Consider the following 19,152-nt stretch of genomic DNA (forward strand, 5'->3'; position numbering starts at 1 on the left):
TATTTTTATTTTAAACTTTTATTTTTTAACTTTTTTTTTAAAAAAGAACAAAAAGATGAACTTAGAAAAAATTTGCATATGACAAAATAAAGTAATAATAAATACAGAAAAATGATCTAAAAAGTTTTATATATAAAAAGAAAAAACGAAAGAAAATTTACAACACAACGGAAATCAAAATAAAATAGACGTGGCACACACCAAAAAATCTAATAAAGTGTAGTCTCATTTTTTCTGTTCATCTTGATAGACGTGACTGGCCAGTCTGCTCAGCGAAGCAGATTTTAATCAATCGGTATTTTATAAAAAAAAAATTTTATTTTCTTCATTCCATCCTTCCATGGCTTTTGCAGTCAAACTTTGTGATAGTAAATCGGCCAATTCAACTGACAAAATATGAAACTCGACTCGTTCCAAACTATGTACAATACACACGTACCCTATACCTAACATATATTTATGGTTTATGGCATCCATTCTATCATGTTCTCTTTTTTTGTCTACTTTTTACTTGTGTATATTGTTATGGAATATTCTCATGCCATGTATTATACATTTATTGTCTGGATGCTTTAAAAAATTGTCGCTCCCATTAATACTTTAGTCACTAAACAGCATGTAAAACTAACAATAATGAATTCGCATTTTTTTTGTAATCTTTTTCATTTAGAAGGAAATAATACAAATAGTTTAAAACGTTCAAAAGAACTATTTTTACCTATTGTCAGCAAACTAGAACAACATATTTATTGATAAGTTACCAAGTGAGTTGATAGGCGGTAGTACACTCGGCGTCATTAATGCCTGGTCCATCAAAAACTTCGATACCATCCGGGCAATTATCGATGGAGTAGTTTGTTTTTCAAATAGAGATTCAACATCTAAATTAATTTAGAAAGTTTATGATTAAATACTCTTTTAGATAGTCCCTACAACAATAGACTATCCCCACTAAAACATTTTTGAACCTTAATTTAAATAATAATAATAATAATAATAATAATAATAATAATAATAATAATAATAATTTAAACTTACTTCTTCAGTCATCATGAAATAATCGTGCACACTAATAGTCATGTTTTTGATGAACCAGGCATTAATGACGAGGAGTGTACCACTAGGCAAAATTTTCCGTCTTTTTCTTTTCTTTCTGGTGCTTTCTTACCTTTATTGAAAGATTTTTTTTTATTTAAGATGTGTGAAGCTTTTTTGGCATATTCTTCAAAACTAGAAAAAACTACTGATCCGGTTACAGGAATGTTATCGCCATAATTAGGTTGAGTCGCTATCTTCCGGTGACACTTGAAAGTCGATAAACATTATATCGTAGCCCGAATGGTGTACACACGCTGAATTTCTAAATCATATTGTGTCAGGTGTGCACCCGGGCAGTAGTGTACTAGCAGTTAAAAAGATTTAAGATGTGTGTGATATCTATCTGTCCCTGTATGTAATATGTTATAACGGTATTATTACCCAGTGCCTAAATCACGAGTGCTAGTGTTGTTAGATAAAAATAACAATTTACGTCGAAATAAGTTAACTCAGATCATCAAGTTTAATAATAACGAATTAAATAAACTGCTTCTGTTTGTTACATCATTTCACCATACGAAATCATTTTAGAGGTTGGGATACAAAGTTAGAAGCTGTTACTAGTAAGAATTGTTATAAGGATTGTAAGACAAAGAAACAATAGAATGATAAACATTGATTACGATATTAGAATAGTGTATCATGCTGCAGCAGATGGCGAACTACGAAGGTTAAAGGTATGTTTTTCTATGAATTTATTTGAAACTCGTTTTATATTGATTTTTACATGTCTCTACGATATTTTATCAACTGAAAAATTACGTGGATCATTATACGTTTTTACTAGACTATTTTTCTCAATACTAGATTATTCAACATGTTCTGATAAACCTCTGTTAGTAACAATTATGCTGAAACATTTGCTAATTAGATAAAACCTTATTTCTCTTTGTTTGGTTGTGAGGTTCATGTCCTTTGACGTCATGATTTACTTGTTCTAATATTAAATCCTATTATATACAATGAACTTTATTCTTAGGCTAACACTTAAATTTGATTTCATGTGACTTCTTTGTCAATACAAAAAAATTATCCAATCTACATGATTTTTTAGAAAACTTACCACTATATTACGAAAGCATTTTGAAAAAAATTCTGATTAATAGCATAAGTAAAAGGAACTATAATATCAACAGTGCATAAATGAGTATTCAATTTAAAAATTAAAAACACTAGTAGACAAATTAAACAATTCATGTAATGAAAGAAAAATAATATTATTATTATGATGGCAATATTGCTAGTGTAAATTATCAATGTATTGAAAGAAAAATTTCTGTATAATTATTTTCTTGTTAGACATCTTGTTTTTGCGTATCTTTAAACCGTAAATTTTCCAAAAATAATTCAACAAGATGCAGTTTTCGAAGGTTTAAAATAAAAAAAATTTTTTGTCAAAACTGTTTTAATTATTTTATATCGATTTCTTGTATATGTTATTTTAAAAATAATACTTTGAATAATAAAACAGTATTCAATCAATGATTGAATACAAAATAAGATTACTTCTTTCTGACGTCAGATGTTAAATTTCTAAGTAAAAATTCTTGGAAATGATTCATTGTAATTTTTAAGTGCTATATAAGTATTAATTATTTTTTATTATCATATCTATATACTTTTTTTAATATAAAAATAAAATTAGATCCAATAACTTTAAATTTTATTTAATTCATCATTATTGGCAATTCGAAGTTGAACGATGCTTTGTTCAGAAAAATGTAATAACGAAATCGTTCTCACTACTTTCTAGCTATGTTTTCATGATTCTGAGAGTCTTTTACAAACGTATGTTCATTGTATACATTTATATTTATAAAAAATAAAAGTGAATAAAACTTGTAAATACTCCCGTCGTCCTTGGGTTCGTGGACCTTCTTTATTGAACTGACATGACTGTCTGCGTGTATGTAATATATTTGATAAATAAATAGAACTTGAATATTTCTTCACATCACTAAAATTGATAATAATAATAAACTTCCTGTATTACTATCAGTTCCAGATTTTTGTAGTGATGAAATTGAAAAAATTGTTTTTTTAGAAGTTTTTCAGATTTTTTTTATAAAAATTGTAATTTTTAACTTCCCAGTGGGAAGTTATGGTAATGGGTCCGATTTTGCGAATTCCAAATTTTGACATATATCCACGTTTTAAGGTCCCCAGAGTCGAATACGACCGTTTGCCAGTGGACGTCTGTGTGTGTGTATGTACGTATGTGCGTTCGGAATTATATTTCGCCTCGATTATCTCGAGAACAAAAAATGATATCGACGTGGAACCAACTGCATTCGACACGTAATTAAGCAACTTAGAACTGATTAGGTTTTTCAACAAAATCAGTCCAGCCATTTTTTTTGCAGAACCAAAAAACTAGCAAAAATGGAAAATGACCTGAATTTCTCAATTTATAAATTATACCATTTTCTAGACAAAATTTCAAAATCTTCTAAAAAATATAAATATTAAATGATTAGAATACTTGTATGAAAATATGATGACAAAATTTCATCGAAAAAAAAATTTTAAAAAACAAAATCAGCAATGAAAGAATTTTGAACTCGTGTCAGGATTGAGAAAACAGCGTTAAAGACGCTATAATAGTCAATAATAATTGTCAATAATATGGAATTGTGTTCATAACAATTGAACATTGTTACTAACAAGTGATTATTGATCATAGTAATATTTAAATAATAAGTTTTAAATTGTTATAAACAATAAAAATAGGGACCCTTTCTATATATATGAGTACTTTTAACGCATAATTTTTTCTTTTACTAAAAAAATGTTACCAACCGTATGACATAACTAAAAACATACTTTATTTGTTTATAACAATGAAATTTGTTATAAATAATGAAAAAAAGGATGTATGGGGTATATTTGAATTCTTCTAACGCACAATTTTTTCTTTTACTGAAATGAAGTAACTAACCATATTAAATGAATAAAAACATACTCATTTCGTTTATAACAATTCCATTTGTTATAAAAAATGGAAACGGGTTCTATTCAAATTGTTTTTTTATTTTTTCCACTGGGAAGTTGGTCGTGTGGACCTTTCGGGTCGCACCCAAACCACTGCAGAGCACTGATATTTTTATCTTGTTTATTCGTAAGATTATGTTAGAAATAATCTTATTACATGAAAAAAGTTAAAGAATAAAATTTCATTGATTTTAACGACTTGAAGTACTAATGTTTTGTCAACATTATAACTGGATTAATTAGAGTTATTGAATAATTAAATAGAGAACATAAACATTTTCCGGTAAATTAACTTATGAATTAGGGTCGTGAGATCGATTAATTAAAATACGGTTGTTATCAATTATCAATTGTTTTTAAATTATTTATTCTCACAGTTAGTACTTCCCGCGCATATAACAATCATATTTATCCTCCATAATCTGATACAGTCAAACTCTTATAATTTTTACGCCTCGGGCCAATTTTTCTATCAATAAAAATTACGGGGCCCTATGTTAACATATAGATTAAACTATAGCATATTGACATTTAATATACATAAACTAAAAATTACGGGGCTAAAAATTATAGGAGTTCGACTGTACATACAATAGTGTGAATCAACTTATTTCTTTATTCTTTTCGGATAACAGCATTACTAAAAGCGGTCAAATGGCCATTTATAAACATGTAGGATTTGTACAACTTGATTTTTCTTATAGGCAGGAAAATGATTGAACTCTGCACAAAGAACAGCCCAGAAGGAGGGGGGTGGTTTTTATGAGATTTTTTAGGACAAAAAAATTCACTTCAAATTAAAAATGCATTAAGTGATAATGAAACAAATATAATTCTAATTAAATGAAGCCATATAAATCATTGAGAATAATGTTTGTTTTAATTGTAATAAAAAATTTATGTGACAATAAAAAAATTGAACAATATATTAATGTATAACTTCTAATTGATATAAATTACAATGGACTTGGCTTGTAAGGGAATTTGTCCTTTGAGGTAAAATCGAACGGCAAAAATATTTTGACTGGAAACGTAAAGTAAATTTTTTACTGCGCAGGCCAACCGTCCCTATTTTTACTCGCCTGTCTTATGACTACTACCATACTAGAATTCCAGTCGCTCGACCTTTTACTTTTTTCTGCGTGTAGAAAGGAAATATTGTTAATTTTTTTTTTTTTTTGGTTCTCTTTATCAGTAGAATCAGTTTTAAAGCTTCTGTCCATACAATTGAATAGATTTAATTGGGATATAAAGCAGAAAAAAGACTTAAAAAATACGGCTTCGCATGCGCACAGTTTGAAAAAACATACCTACTAGGCTGAAATTTGATTGTGCAGGTACGTAATCATAATTTTTAGCTCTATTCCTCTTTTTACTTCGATTTTATCCAACCATATGAAAGTTTTACTACGTACCTAGAGGACTTTTGCGAAAACGTACTAAATGATTAAATCTTAAAGAATTTTAGGCCTTTTGATGATTCACTTGAGTTTTTACCTCTAACTTCGTTTTTGCTCTTTTTTGCTTTTGAGCAATCAAAATATTAGGTACATGGGATACTAGATCTTGATCTTTGAACTTTTAATTTTTTTTCCAAAAACTTTTGACATTTCAAAAAAAAACAATCAATGCTCATGTGACCTTCAGTAAATTTCCTGACAAAGAGTAAATATTTTCGATCGATTTACAATAAAAAATGATTGAAAAAATTTTATTTATCACACTGGCATACAGTAAAGGAAAGAAATAAAAAATAGGTTTGGCAAACATTAGGATAATGACTGATGGGATTTTATGAATGACTTATTGATTAATTGATGTAATGAATAGAAGGGACGTTGCACAATTTTCTCATCAATTTATTCTATTTATCAGTTAGTCAGTCAATTGATATGAATTTGTTATGCAAGACGAGGTAAATTTATAATTAGTATGACGGTAGATGTAGTCTCAATTCACCCAATTTTTTCATTCTCTAATAGTTCAAGGCCAACTCAGAAACCAATTATGTGACATAATAAAAAGCCTCGTCATGTAAAGTTCATTTTTTTGAACTATTTCTGCAGTAATTTATACCTTTTTACGGGGCTTAAAAAATCCACAATCGGAAGAATTAAAGATTATTATTAAACTTTTAAAAAAAAAGAAATATTCTTAGAATTGTTTCCACCAACTCATCAATCTTGTTCACTAATTTCCTGTAATAAAAATATGTATGACATCTACAGAAATTTCAGAGTTAATTCAGTATCCGCAAGCATATGCTGTGGACAATTGGTTAAAAAAAAATTTACTAATCGAAACATTTTTTGTAATTTAATCATTTATTAACTAATCAGCCACAAATAAAACCAAAAGTATTTTCAAACAATCAGCATTTATTTTATTTCAATTTCGATTAGTTTTATTATAGACTGACTATTCATAAAGAGTTACAGAAATATTTTTTTTCATTATAAATGAATAAAAAAAGTAACATTGTGCATTCACTGCCTACATTACTGACTGCTGACAATGTCATCACCTGTTACTGTCGCTATCTAGACTGGTAACTGCTAGAGAATACTGGTCTCTCTTTCTGTAACTGCCCACTATGCTTAAAAATTACAAACTCCACATCAATGTTAATAAAAAAAAAAAAAATGAGGAAGCATAAAATTGATTATCCTATTATTTTAGAACATTCCATGGAATTAAAAGTTTTCTTTTAATTAACTGTAAATTTTTCATGGTGCTAACTTTACTTCAAAGGATAATTGAATCGAAAAAAGAGTTATTGTTGTCAATGATGATTATAGTAATAAAGTAAAATAGTTATTAATTTCAAAGCAAAGCGACTTATTATTATTATTATTACTATAGTTTTCTTCATCTCCGACCCAAGCCTGTTACATAAAGTAAGAGTCAATCAGGAAGACAATTAGAAAGTTGCGTGACTGTACCGTAGAGGCGTTCGTTGATATCGCGTGACCATTTATATGTATTAAAAAGTATCTTTCGCTGATGATGATGACAACGGCAACACAACGATAATGGCAATGATAATAATGACGATGATAGTGACGATATGGTATGGTACAGAGATATAATATTGTTAGTATACTTTCACAACGACTAGACGTCTGTTCCAACTGGATGATATCCCTACTCGTAGAGTTAAGTCAAGATGAAAGGGGTGTCCTGTACCTGTCTGTGCTTTTCTCTTTTTCTTTCACATTGTAAATTCATACTGATCTTCTAGACACAGTCCAACGTTCAGAAGTTTGTTGGTCACCTGAAAAATCATACGTTGCATTATTTCTTATGATTAAAGTTGTTTCGTGATCTTTACGTTTACATTTTATTTAAAATTCTCTAAGTACTACTTTACACACTTTGAAGACTTTTTTTAAGTTGTTGTTATTAGTGTATTGAAGCTTTTCTCCTTCAAACAGAAAAATTAGTGAATTCATTTAATAGTGTTAAATTTAAGAGCAAAAAAGTGCAAATTATGGAAATAAGTAATTAATGATAGAAGCAAGTGGACTTTTCGAGAAAAACATTATTGTAAACCTTTAATAAACAGTAAATAGAGAATGGAAAACTAACCTAGAATTATCAATTTTTGGTTTTATTGTTCTCTTACACCCGCTTTTATACGTTCGTCTAATGAACAAAAAAGTGTTGGTAAATATACACCATCACTTTTATCTGCCTATTTATCTGAAAAAATCAAAAATCAATTATTGTTATTAAAAAAAAATAATCAGATCGGTTTAGATCTTGAAATTGACTTGATCCAAGTAAACGTGCATAACTACGATTTGATCTGATCACATCCAAAAATCAGACATAGTCAAATCAAACAAGATCCCATTAAATCTGTTCAAATCTAATCATTGAATAAAACAAGGTCTAGTTATGAGATCTAGTTAAATTCACCCCATATACAGATTCAATAAGATCTGATTATTTTTCCCAAGTGTTGAATTCTTTATTTAAGATTGTACTGAAATGAAATTAATATTCTAGGGAGAGGGGAGAGGGCGTTCGAACAAGTACGAACACGATTATAGGAAAATTTACACAAGTTTGGTATCGCTTAAATGTTAGAGCATCCAACGTATCACTGAAAGGTGTAGATTTAACTTCTCCGGTCCCAATAGTGAGTTTTTTTTGCATACATCGTTCTTTGCACGTCGTGGAGTCAACGATTGAGTTATTAAGTAAGTGATTCCGATTCTGTATAATTATCAAAATTTTTATCCTAGGAATTTTTTTCATTCGAAGTAAACTTTCAGAGTCCAAGAGCTCATACTTTAATAAATGGATTTGCGGATTGAAGGAATTTTCACTGCGGTGAGTTCTTGATGTAGAATAAAATTTTTTCGAAGTTTCCTTTTTTTAATACTTTTCGATATCTTGGCTAACAAGTATTATAAAAAATACAAACAAAATACAAGGAAAAGATTGATTCTTTCAAGAACACAAAGGGTATGAAAGCTTTAAAGATAGTTCTATCGTAACGGTGCTATAGTATTCAATTTGTTTTAAGACATAAAATTTTTCGATTAAAATATTGACGCATATTGTAATAGGGCTTAAAATAATGATAACTAGACTTTAAGTCTTAACACAAAAAAAACTTCAAAATAAAACTTTTTACTCATTACCATTAAAGTCTAAAATTTTCAAATACAATGTGGCACACAGTATGACATTTTGACACATTAAATATTGCGATTTAAACTACACATAAAGCTAATTAAAATACAACAAAAATTTTACATACAACTTTTTGGAATGACAACGACAATGTATGTGTGTTAGATTTTTTTTGTTTTTGATATTTCGAGAACCATTGAAGATATCGACTCCGAACCAATTTCATTTAAAATACAACATACTGGAGAAAATCCGAAGAAATTCGAACAAATTCAGTAAAGCTGTTTCTTTCCTGTAACATAAGAACTGTAAATTTAATGCAGTAACAAAATAATTCAAAATTGAAGTTATTCATTAAATGATTAAAATAGGTCAAACCTCAAGTCAATATTAATAAAATATTGAGTGAATGTCTAGTCGATGCATGTTTGCTTATTTTAAATCAAGGCAGTGATAAGAAAGCAAAAAAGTAGGAGGGGGAATTGCTAAAAGTTTAGAACCAAGTGTCCTGGGAAATAATCATTAGAAAATGCGCTAATTTTCATTGTTCTCATAAAGTATCAGTCACACATCATTCAATGTTTTCATTATTTACATTAAACAACTATATGTAGATATATTTCTTATGTCCTACATGCTTGTCTATTTTTGTTCTGTGTACAGAATTCTACAACATGTCAAAATTTCAAGACAATCGAAGGTGAGGGGGTTCAGCTGTTTAATTACCGAACTAAATATTTACCAATTCATTTTACCCTTATCTTACTACAATAATAAATTTTTTCAAACTATTACAAGATTTATGACACAATCGAAAGGTCATTGTTCTTCAAATGGTTTCGCTTCCTCTCATCACCAAGGTCTAGCAACCTATTAAAAATCCAAGCTAAAAAAGAAGAAAAATGTTGTTTGAATAATTCCAGATAAATTCAAACTTTGTGTATTTTTATCACATTTCACCTTGTACTCACGTCACTGTTTTTTTGTTCTCTCGATTATAATCTCTAACTCTCCCTATTCTTTGCTACTAAAATGAATAAGATAAACACATGAATGCTAAACATGAGGTCTTATCCTTGGCTTTTTTTGCCAACTTTAAATATTTAAAATATTTTAGAACGATGATTCTGATAAGTCTCTAATTAAAACATTACTTCTATCCCAAATGTTCCCATCTAATTCTCTTTCAATCTTATGATAATAACCTTAACTTGACCTTTAAATAAAGCTAAACAACATACTAATAATATTAAGAATCCATTTGTTAAAGTCATTGGCTGAATGGCTTGTCAACTTTTCATGTACTTAATAAGAATGAATCAACAAATGGTGGTGGGGAAAATAAGAAAATTTAGGCCAAATGTTTGTGTGGTTTTTTTTTATATTGGTGTTTGGAATCTTCTCAATTCTTTGTTAACGGGATCTGGATAATGGGACCTCATGAAAAAGAAAGAGAAGGCCATAGAAATACACATCTTTATGTAGGTAAAGCGAGATATACATAAAACATTCCTTTTTTTACCTTCTCATGTTAAGAACTGTTCTTTAGTGTTTGAGCTTCATCAGTACATATTTGACGTTTCTCGTGGGTGTCCAACACTCTTTGCATTCTTAGAAATACTGTTAAAAAGTCTTCTTTAATAAAAGTCGACTAATTTCACTTTTATTGTTATTATTTTCATCTAAAAAATTAGTGTACCCAGTGATTTTTTTTTGGGAGTTAACCTTTATATTAAATTAAACAAACGATTATTCATTATTGATATTCGTGATGTAAAAAGCATACAAAATTTTTTGGGTTATTTTATGATTACGATTTTACCAAGAAATTACAATATTTTTTAAATATTGATTTATCCATTCATTAAAACGATTGAAATTGAATTGATGTTGATGTGTTTTTTGCATCAGTTTCATCTTCAGTATCTACAAGTTGAGTTCTGTCTCCAGAATTGACCAGTAGTTCTAATTCAACATCAACGTGCTGACGTTAAAATTTTTTTTATCTTTTTGATTGTTTTAAAAAAATAATCACCACGGGTTCGATATTGTCTAGTGTAGGTGTTGACGTATGTTCAAGTATTTAATATAAAAATAAAAATTATTATGATACTTATGATGTAATGATGAAATAATTATTTTTTTATTTTTTTCAGCGGTACTTAGATAATAGAGATAGGTGCGTAGTAAAAGAATTGGTGAGTACCAAGACTAATGGAGCCACCCCCTTGGTGATTGCCTGTAGATATGGACATTTTGATGTCGCTGAATATCTCATTGAGAAGTGTGATGCTGATATTGAACAACGAGGCTCAGGTAAAAACCTAAATCTTTTTAAATCTTTTGAAAAGCTCCATTTCTGGACATTTACTGTATCTGCTAAAATTTTTTTAGACTTTTTTTTTTTTAATTCGCATAAATAGTATTTATCATCACCAATAGCTGAATACACAGCATAGCAAACTGGGCTCTTTTGCCTTCCACGAGCTCTCCAGGAAGATGTTTCTCACTTACTCGCAGTTATTAATGTAAAAAAAGCGACCCAAAATTTAGGATTCCGTGAAGACAAGCTTTTCCTAGATCTGATATGCAATAAGATTTCTTGGCAATTAGGAAAATTAGAAAAACATTTCTCTCTACGGGCGGTGTATTAGTTACTCCCACTCTTTCGATTGCCTTGTTTTTTTAATGTGAACACTCAGTATAAAAGGATGAGATCGCTGGATTGACTTCTAAGAATTTTTTAGCGAATTTGATATTCTACCAAGAAGTCCTACACTGTATTCTGTCTTAAAATATCCTTGACACTTAACTTTACCAATTAACACAATAGAACTGAAATAATTCAATGGTTGTTAATTTTAAGTTTCATTACATTGTAAAAATATTGTTGACAATTTTGTTAACAAGATCTTTCCATCTGTTTCACATGAGCAGGTACACATGCGGATTTTTTTGTGCAGAATTTAATTTACTACAAAAATATTATCATTTTTTTTTCCTATTTATCACCCTTTTCGCTACGTAAGCAGTGAAAGGGAAAAAACGCATGTTGCAAAACTTTGACATTGTTTAAACAATAGTAATAATTAATTCTGAGTAAAAGTATTATGCACACGTGCTTTCCTCGGTAATTGTTACAATAATCTTAAAAATTTTTTTCTCTTTAATAAACCAATAATTTCTGAGATATTTTTTTTGGCACTGGACTATTTAGATAATTTCTACAGCAATATTTTTTCAGTGTAATTGTGTAAAAATGATTTCCTCGGTGACTTAAAATGACGGCTACTGGGCGAAAAGTAATAGTATATTGTGCAACTAGGACGGTAACTAGCCGATTGCCCACGATGGCAGGGTTTGACGCACGAGCGAAGCGAGTGCGTTAACTGTCATCATGGGCAATCAGCTAGGTATCGCCCTAGTTACACATTCTACTTTTATTTTCATTACGAGTGCGGCAGGGGATTCGTTTGGGGGGTTTTGAAGGGGTGGTCGGGGGGAGGAAAACGGGGGGTTTGGGGGTGGAGCCCCCCGCAAAGAAAAAAAATCATTCAAATCTTTTTAATTTTATTTTTCAATTTATTCACTCATTCTTCGTGAATTAATGTTTATAATAAAGTTGGTACACTTTGGAAAAAGTAAATGTATAATTTGACCATCATCTAATTCAATCTTAACTCCACTCGACTAAATTCTTCAACGATTCTCAGAACAATGATATTTAAGGGCAAATGGTTTGTTAGAAAATTAAATAACGCACGCTTCAAGATGAGTGGTAAGGGAAAATGTTTATGATCGTCTATGAACAATATGGACGAAAGAAAATCATTTAAATAATCTTAAACTATCGTAACGACTGTTTGGCTCTTTATTTATACGCATCTAGCTTAAAAAATATTCTTGCTTACTTAAAAACTACTAGACAGATGTTGGACACGTGACATATCATAAAAAGAAAAATAGAAGGATTGATTTAGACAAAATAATCCTTAAAGTTTACTTTCATTTTAAGTATCCGTGCGTTATTCTTAAGTCTCCTTAAGTATCCGTGCGGTTATTTCATAAAACCCGGCACGGGGTTTTATTGCTTCCAGGCCTAAAGTGGACAATCGGAGAGTTTGCGCCCGGAGATGCGTGCGGTACAGTAGTAGTTATTCCGTATGAGTGATGAAAAAAATATTGAAAAATGGTTGAATTCATCTGCATATTATTCCGTGTTATAAGTGAACTGTCTTTTTTATACCATATAATAACCTTTCTCTCCATAAATCAATTTTTTTATCAGAATTGAATCAAATGAATCTATTTGTTTTCAGTCGTATTTGATGGCGAAACAATCACTGGTGCGCCACCATTGTGGTGTGCTGCTGCTGCTGGACACTTTTCCCTGGTGAGACTGCTTGTGGAGAGTAGAGCCAAGGTCAATGCTACTACCACCACTAATTCTACCCCCTTGCGTGCTGCCTGCTTTGATGGACATATTGGAATTGTTCAGTATCTTATTAGTCATGGCGCAGGTAATTAAAAATTTTAGGTATCTGATACTTCAATATACTGCTATAGAAAGGTACATTAACCTCCAAAAAATTATATAGAATGAAATAGTTCGTTAAATTATCATCAGTTAATTGATATTAAATCATTCTTATTAGTAAAGATTTTTATTTGCATCACGAACTTTTTAAATATTTTTCTTAAGATGTCATAAGCAATATCTTTTAATAAACTATTTTTTAAGAATTTTTTTTTAAATATAAGAAATGTATTTGCATTCGTCTACCTCTGATACATTGCTGATAACTCTAAAATGTTAAAGTTAGTACTTAATTTAAGGCCATAGTATCTTAAAAATAATTAATAATGTAAAAGCAAGGCTCGTCGATTGGAGTGATAAGCAGACCGAGTGAGGTCTTCACAAGGTAAAGATAAAGTTTTTGTGAAATACGAGTACAAAGACCTTACTAGTACTTTCTCCATCGATGGATCAATGCATGACTTATGATAAAGTCATGCGTCGAGGTAAAGCGATCAGAGTGTCAAGCCGTAGGGTAAGGGAGGCCTAATATTAATCATGCAAGCTTTTCTGTCATTCAAGTTTCTATGTGCTTAGACTCAACCTTGGTTAGATTGATTACCAATGAAATATGTTTTTTTCAGATATCGAGATAGCAAACGAACATGGTCACACCTGTCTGATGATAGCATGTTTTCGTGGGCATGTCGAAATAGCAAAATTACTATTAGCTTTAAATGCTGATATAAATCGAAAATCGCTAAAAGGCAATACAGCACTGCACGACTGTGCAGAAAGCGGATCTTTGGAGATTGTAAAACTCCTTATGGATCATGGAGCACGAATGGATGTGGACTCTTGTGGAATGACCCCATTACTAGCAGCTGCAATAGCAGGACATATGAACATAGTGGAATATTTGATTGGAATGCCACAACTAGTGTTACACAAAGACAAGATTGACGCCTTACAGATTCTAGGTGCTACTTATGTTGATAAGAAACGAGATTTACTTGGAGCATTAGAGTGCTGGAAACGAGCGATGGAAGAAAGGTGTCGCGGTGATGAACCAGTTCTTGAAAAACTACCAAGGCTACCAGTAGTTAAAGCTTATGATTATGCTCAAGAAGTCAATGATCTAGCAGCTCTCGACGATTTACTTGCTGATCCTGATGAGATGCGGATGCAAGCTCTATTGATCCGTGAGAGAATTCTTGGTCCAGTGCATCCAGATACTAGTTATTACATCAGACATCGTGGTGCTATGTATGCCGATTCTGGACAATTTGATCGATGCATTGAGCTTTGGAATTACGCTCTCGATATGCAACAAAGTGTATTAGAACCATTGAATTCAATGACACAAAGCTCATTTAATAGCTTTATCGATCTTTTTAGACTCATGCTAGGAAAGGTACCTATGCTGCCAGTGAGAGGAAGAAGAGTTCCTCCCATAAATGATGATGAAATCATGAGGGTTTTCAAAAAGGCGGTAAGCTTATTATTTAAAAAAAATTTTAAAGAAATTATTATTTAACTCAGAGGTGGGTAAACTTCAACGTTCGTAGAGAACCCGTAAAAAATCTACTTAGTAAAGTCTTATATATCTCTCACTGTTACTCTCAGGAGCAATAGATCTAAAAATCATACCTGGGGAGCCACTTTAACTTCTAAAAGGCATTCTCACTTATCTTCAACTTAAATAGGGAAAAAATTAAGATTTTTTTGCATGCAATAAAAATTCATGTTCTAGAAAAAACGGCAAAAATTATGCGGATTTAACCGAACATTATTACTTCTATTGTGGCAAGGAAAGAACATTGACATGTTTTATTTCAAATTTTCATAGTTTAGAATTCATAAATGGAAATATGTTGTTCATTGGCTGTAAATTCGTGCCTTGAAATAGTACTTTCTCCCCATATGTGGTTGAAGAAATTAAAATCAACTATTCTACGTGCAATATGAACGATATCGAAAGTTTCCAATGTGGTCATATTTATCTATAACTTGTTTATTAAAGATTTTTCCAAAATTTACAATCATTCAATTTAATTGTTACAGGTACTTGAGGTAAAAGTAGGAAAGCAAATGTTGGAAAAAATTCCCTACAACGATAGAAATCCCAACAATCTGGATCGTATTTTAATAACTGCTTTATACCTTGCCGATTTATTAGTACAATTCAAACCAGATGCTGGAACTGGAAAATCCGAAATTGTACATAAAGAAATTTACGAATTAGTTCGAATCAACGCTAAAGATAAAGCGGTAAGTTGTTATTAATTAATAACAACTTAATTTAATTAATTAAATGATTAATTAAATTAAGAAAAACAATTCCTAAACGAATCAAATTTATTTCCAGGGTCGAAACGTGCTTCAGATGGCCCATTACACTGATACAACATCAAAAAATCTTCATCCAATTCATGAAATATGCTCGGCGGATTTATCAAGAGCTTTATTAAAAGCTGGTGCAGATCCAACTTCTGTTGATGGACATGGTAATTCAGCTCTACATCTCATAGCTATGTCTGACCCATGGCGAGAAGATTTAATAGAAATACTGTTAGAGTCAGGTGCACATTACGATGCTGTTAATAATCGTGGAAAAACTTTTGTGTGTATAATTAATGATAAGCGTCAATATGCATCACATAGTCTTAAATATGTTAGTCTTATGTGTCTTGCAGCAAGAGCTGTCAGGAAATCGAATATTGATATTAATAGGATACCTAAACATCTTCAGAGTTTCGTTCTTTTACATTAGTAGCGGTGGTTCATGGTTCGATTCAGTTACGAGTAACCAACATAAATTTAAAAATATTTAATTTTTTGCGCCAATATATTCTATTAATTTCATAAAATAAAAAATAATACCAGTGCTCTCCAATGGTCTGGGTACAACCTGAAAAGCCGACATGACTGGCGTCCCAGTGAAAAAACAAATTTTTATTGTTTTTAAAATCAATTATTATTATCATAATGATTGTAATAATTATTATTATCGAAGGATGCCTGGCCAGAGATCCCAGGGCTCCAACACACCTGGGGCCTAACCAGACAGAGTTTATCCTGCAGACACCCGACTCCCTCAGGTTTGAGGGTGAGCCGGGGCTGCAGCCGTTCAGTCATTAGTTCAGCCGTCTTAGGATTCTGAGAGAACCAAGGATGACCGCTTTCTGCATACGAGCTGTGAAAATCCCAGCCTGACTACGGCAGACTGGTATTGTTCGCAGCTCTGTCAGAAAGCGTTCCGTCATCCCTCCGAGGGCACCAATCACCAGGACTATTATCATCATTATCATTATTAAAAGAAGATTAGGAGCGGAAATTTTGCATTCATTGCAAAATTTAGCTATTTTACCATTTTTAACTTCCCATTAGGAAGCTGTTATAATGGGGTCGATTTTTGAAATTCGTAATTTTATCATATCTTTACGTTTTTAGAAATTTGGAACTATATTCGAAGGTTTAAATATAGATGTATGTATGTGCGCACATGCGTGCGTATGTCAAGTTTTTTTTCGTTTTTGATATGTTGAGAATCACTGAACACATCGACTCGAACAAATTAACTAGAACAAATTCAATTTATAATGAATAATTGAAAATGATTTTAATTTTTTGAATTATCATGACTATAACTATCTTCGATTAATACCGATTAAATATTCTTATAAACCACTTGATATGATTAGACAATTATACATTGTTTATAATAAAAGTAATTTCTTATAATCGAAAATACTAAAAGATCATAGAATTAAGGATTTCAATTAATGAGAAGTTTGTCGTTAGGGCACAAACGAAGTCCAGACCTATTTTTTTTATTTTTTTGATTCTGTACAAAAAAAGCTGGACCGATTTTGCTGAAAACGTAACCAGCTTTAAGTTGCATAATTATGTGTCAAATGCTATTGAAAATATGTTAAAATTTGGGATGCGTAAAATCAGACCCATTACAATAACTTCCTACAAGGCCGTTAAAAATCCAATGAAAAGAGTGATAGTAGGAGTTGAAGATTACATCCCCGTTATAGCAAAAAACTTCACAGTACGAGACATACAAGTTAATGATGACAAATTCTAGTTTAAATAAAAGTTTGCAGAGGAGTAAATAGATCATAAACATCGGAGATAAGGCAATTCATATGGACAGAAGTGATTTCTATAAGTCCTACACGGTTCCTATATCACTTCAATTTCATCTTATCAGCTCAAGTAACAAAATTGAAAAGATATCTTCTCATCTACTTTAATACATCTTCTTCAATAACACATCTAACATTAATGATGGCAGAGTGAAAAAAATATCCGTCATGATTTAATGGTGGCTACCAGTTTTAAATTTATGTTAATTGCTCGTAATAAAACTATGGCTTTTCAATCTAGTCGCTACTAAAATAACAGCTCTATGATATACTTATACTTTTTGTTTTATTGTTTAAAACCCTCTTTACCCTTTCTTTTCTTCTTTCTAATAATTACAAAAAATCTTATCAGATTTAAACATTGTTTTCTGGATAATTTATCGGATATCATCCAGTAATAGCCGGGGTACAAAAAAGTTCGAATGAAAGAAAAATAAACAACAACAAAAAAAGATTTAATATTGAATTGAAGTGTGTTTTTTACGATAATATTTTGTAATAATAATTATGATAAATAACGCGAAGCTTGATTGCTACGTGTAGTACTGATGCCTTTATGTGAATTGTGATACACATTTATGTATAATAAATATATTTACACGAATTCATTTGTCTACTCAATCCATACATAATAATCGATTTAATAATTAGATGAGAATATTTAACAAAATAAATGTGTATAATCTCGTCATGCGTATTACGTAAAAATAATTATAAATCATAAAGTTAATAATTGCAAAGGTATAAAAGAAATGATGTTCCACAAATTATTTAAATAAAATTACCTAAAAGCATGGCTTTGTAAAATATCCATCGTCAACTGGATCGAAAATTGAATTGACTGAATCGAGACTTTAGCTAGTAATTTCTCGAGAAAAATTGAAAAGATCTTATTTAATTTTATCTGATCTATCTGGATCCAAGTAGATACAATTTGTAGCTTTACATTAGCTAACAATTATTTTAATCTGCTCTAATTCAATATTTCATTTCCACACTAAATCAGATCTAATTGTATTTAATATTCGACGGCAAACTATAAGTCCGATCTGATTTGATCGAATATTCCATTTTTTTCCTCAATCTAATCCAATCGAGTATGATATTTAACAGCTGAAAAACAAGTTTGATCCGATCTGATCTAACATTTCTTCTCATACTCAATCGAATCCAATCATATTGGAATTAATTTTTTATAAATTCCGATAGATAAAATTTAATGTATCAAAATTTTTGTGATGTTACAAAGGTCTAAAAGAGGGACAGGATTATTTTTTATGTATTTCTTTAACTTTTTTACAATATAATCTCAATTGAGTTTGGTTGCATACAAATATGTGATAAGAATGAATAGCCGCAGTTATACAGATAAATAATTCAATAGTATATTAAGCAACAAGGGCGGTAACGAGCTGATTGCCCACGGTGGCAATGTTAGACGCACGAGCGAAGCGAGTGCGTTTATTGCCACCATAGGCATCGGCTAGTTACTGCCCGTGTTGCGTATGCTATTTTTCATCGCAAGTGCAGCGGAGGCGTTCGTTCAGGGGGGTTGAGGACGGATAGTTGGGGGAAGAAAAACGGGGGGTTTGGGGATGGAGCCCCCCGCAAAAGAAAAAAAAAATTTTTTATTAAATTATTAGTAAAATCCCCCTGTAAATAAAAAATAAAACAATTTACAATAAATTATTTAAATACAACGCTTATTTGTCGGTACACTGAACTAACGTGAGTTATTCCTAAGCC

At 30.7% G+C, this 19,152-nt stretch overlaps 1 protein-coding gene across 1 annotated transcript; it reads left to right on the forward strand.

Moving 5' to 3' along the window:
• The first annotated feature begins 1,354 nt into the window (after positions 1-1,354).
• On the forward strand, positions 1,355-18,010 carry LOC118071334 (protein fem-1 homolog CG6966). The gene is made up of 6 exons (XM_035090436.1): positions 1,355-1,775; positions 10,890-11,049; positions 13,053-13,253; positions 13,894-14,741; positions 15,314-15,520; positions 15,618-18,010. The coding sequence occupies exons 1-6, from the start codon at positions 1,704-1,706 to the stop codon at positions 16,020-16,022; spliced, it is 1,893 nt and encodes a 630-aa protein (XP_034946327.1). The 5' UTR covers positions 1,355-1,703; the 3' UTR covers positions 16,023-18,010.
• The last annotated feature ends 1,142 nt before the right edge of the window (positions 18,011-19,152 follow it).

The sequence above is a fragment of the Chelonus insularis genome, unplaced genomic scaffold (assembly GCF_013357705.1).
Source record: "Chelonus insularis isolate UGA/USDA-ARS -01 unplaced genomic scaffold, ASM1335770v1 contig_77_pilon, whole genome shotgun sequence".
Lineage (NCBI taxonomy): Eukaryota > Metazoa > Arthropoda > Insecta > Hymenoptera > Braconidae > Chelonus > Chelonus insularis.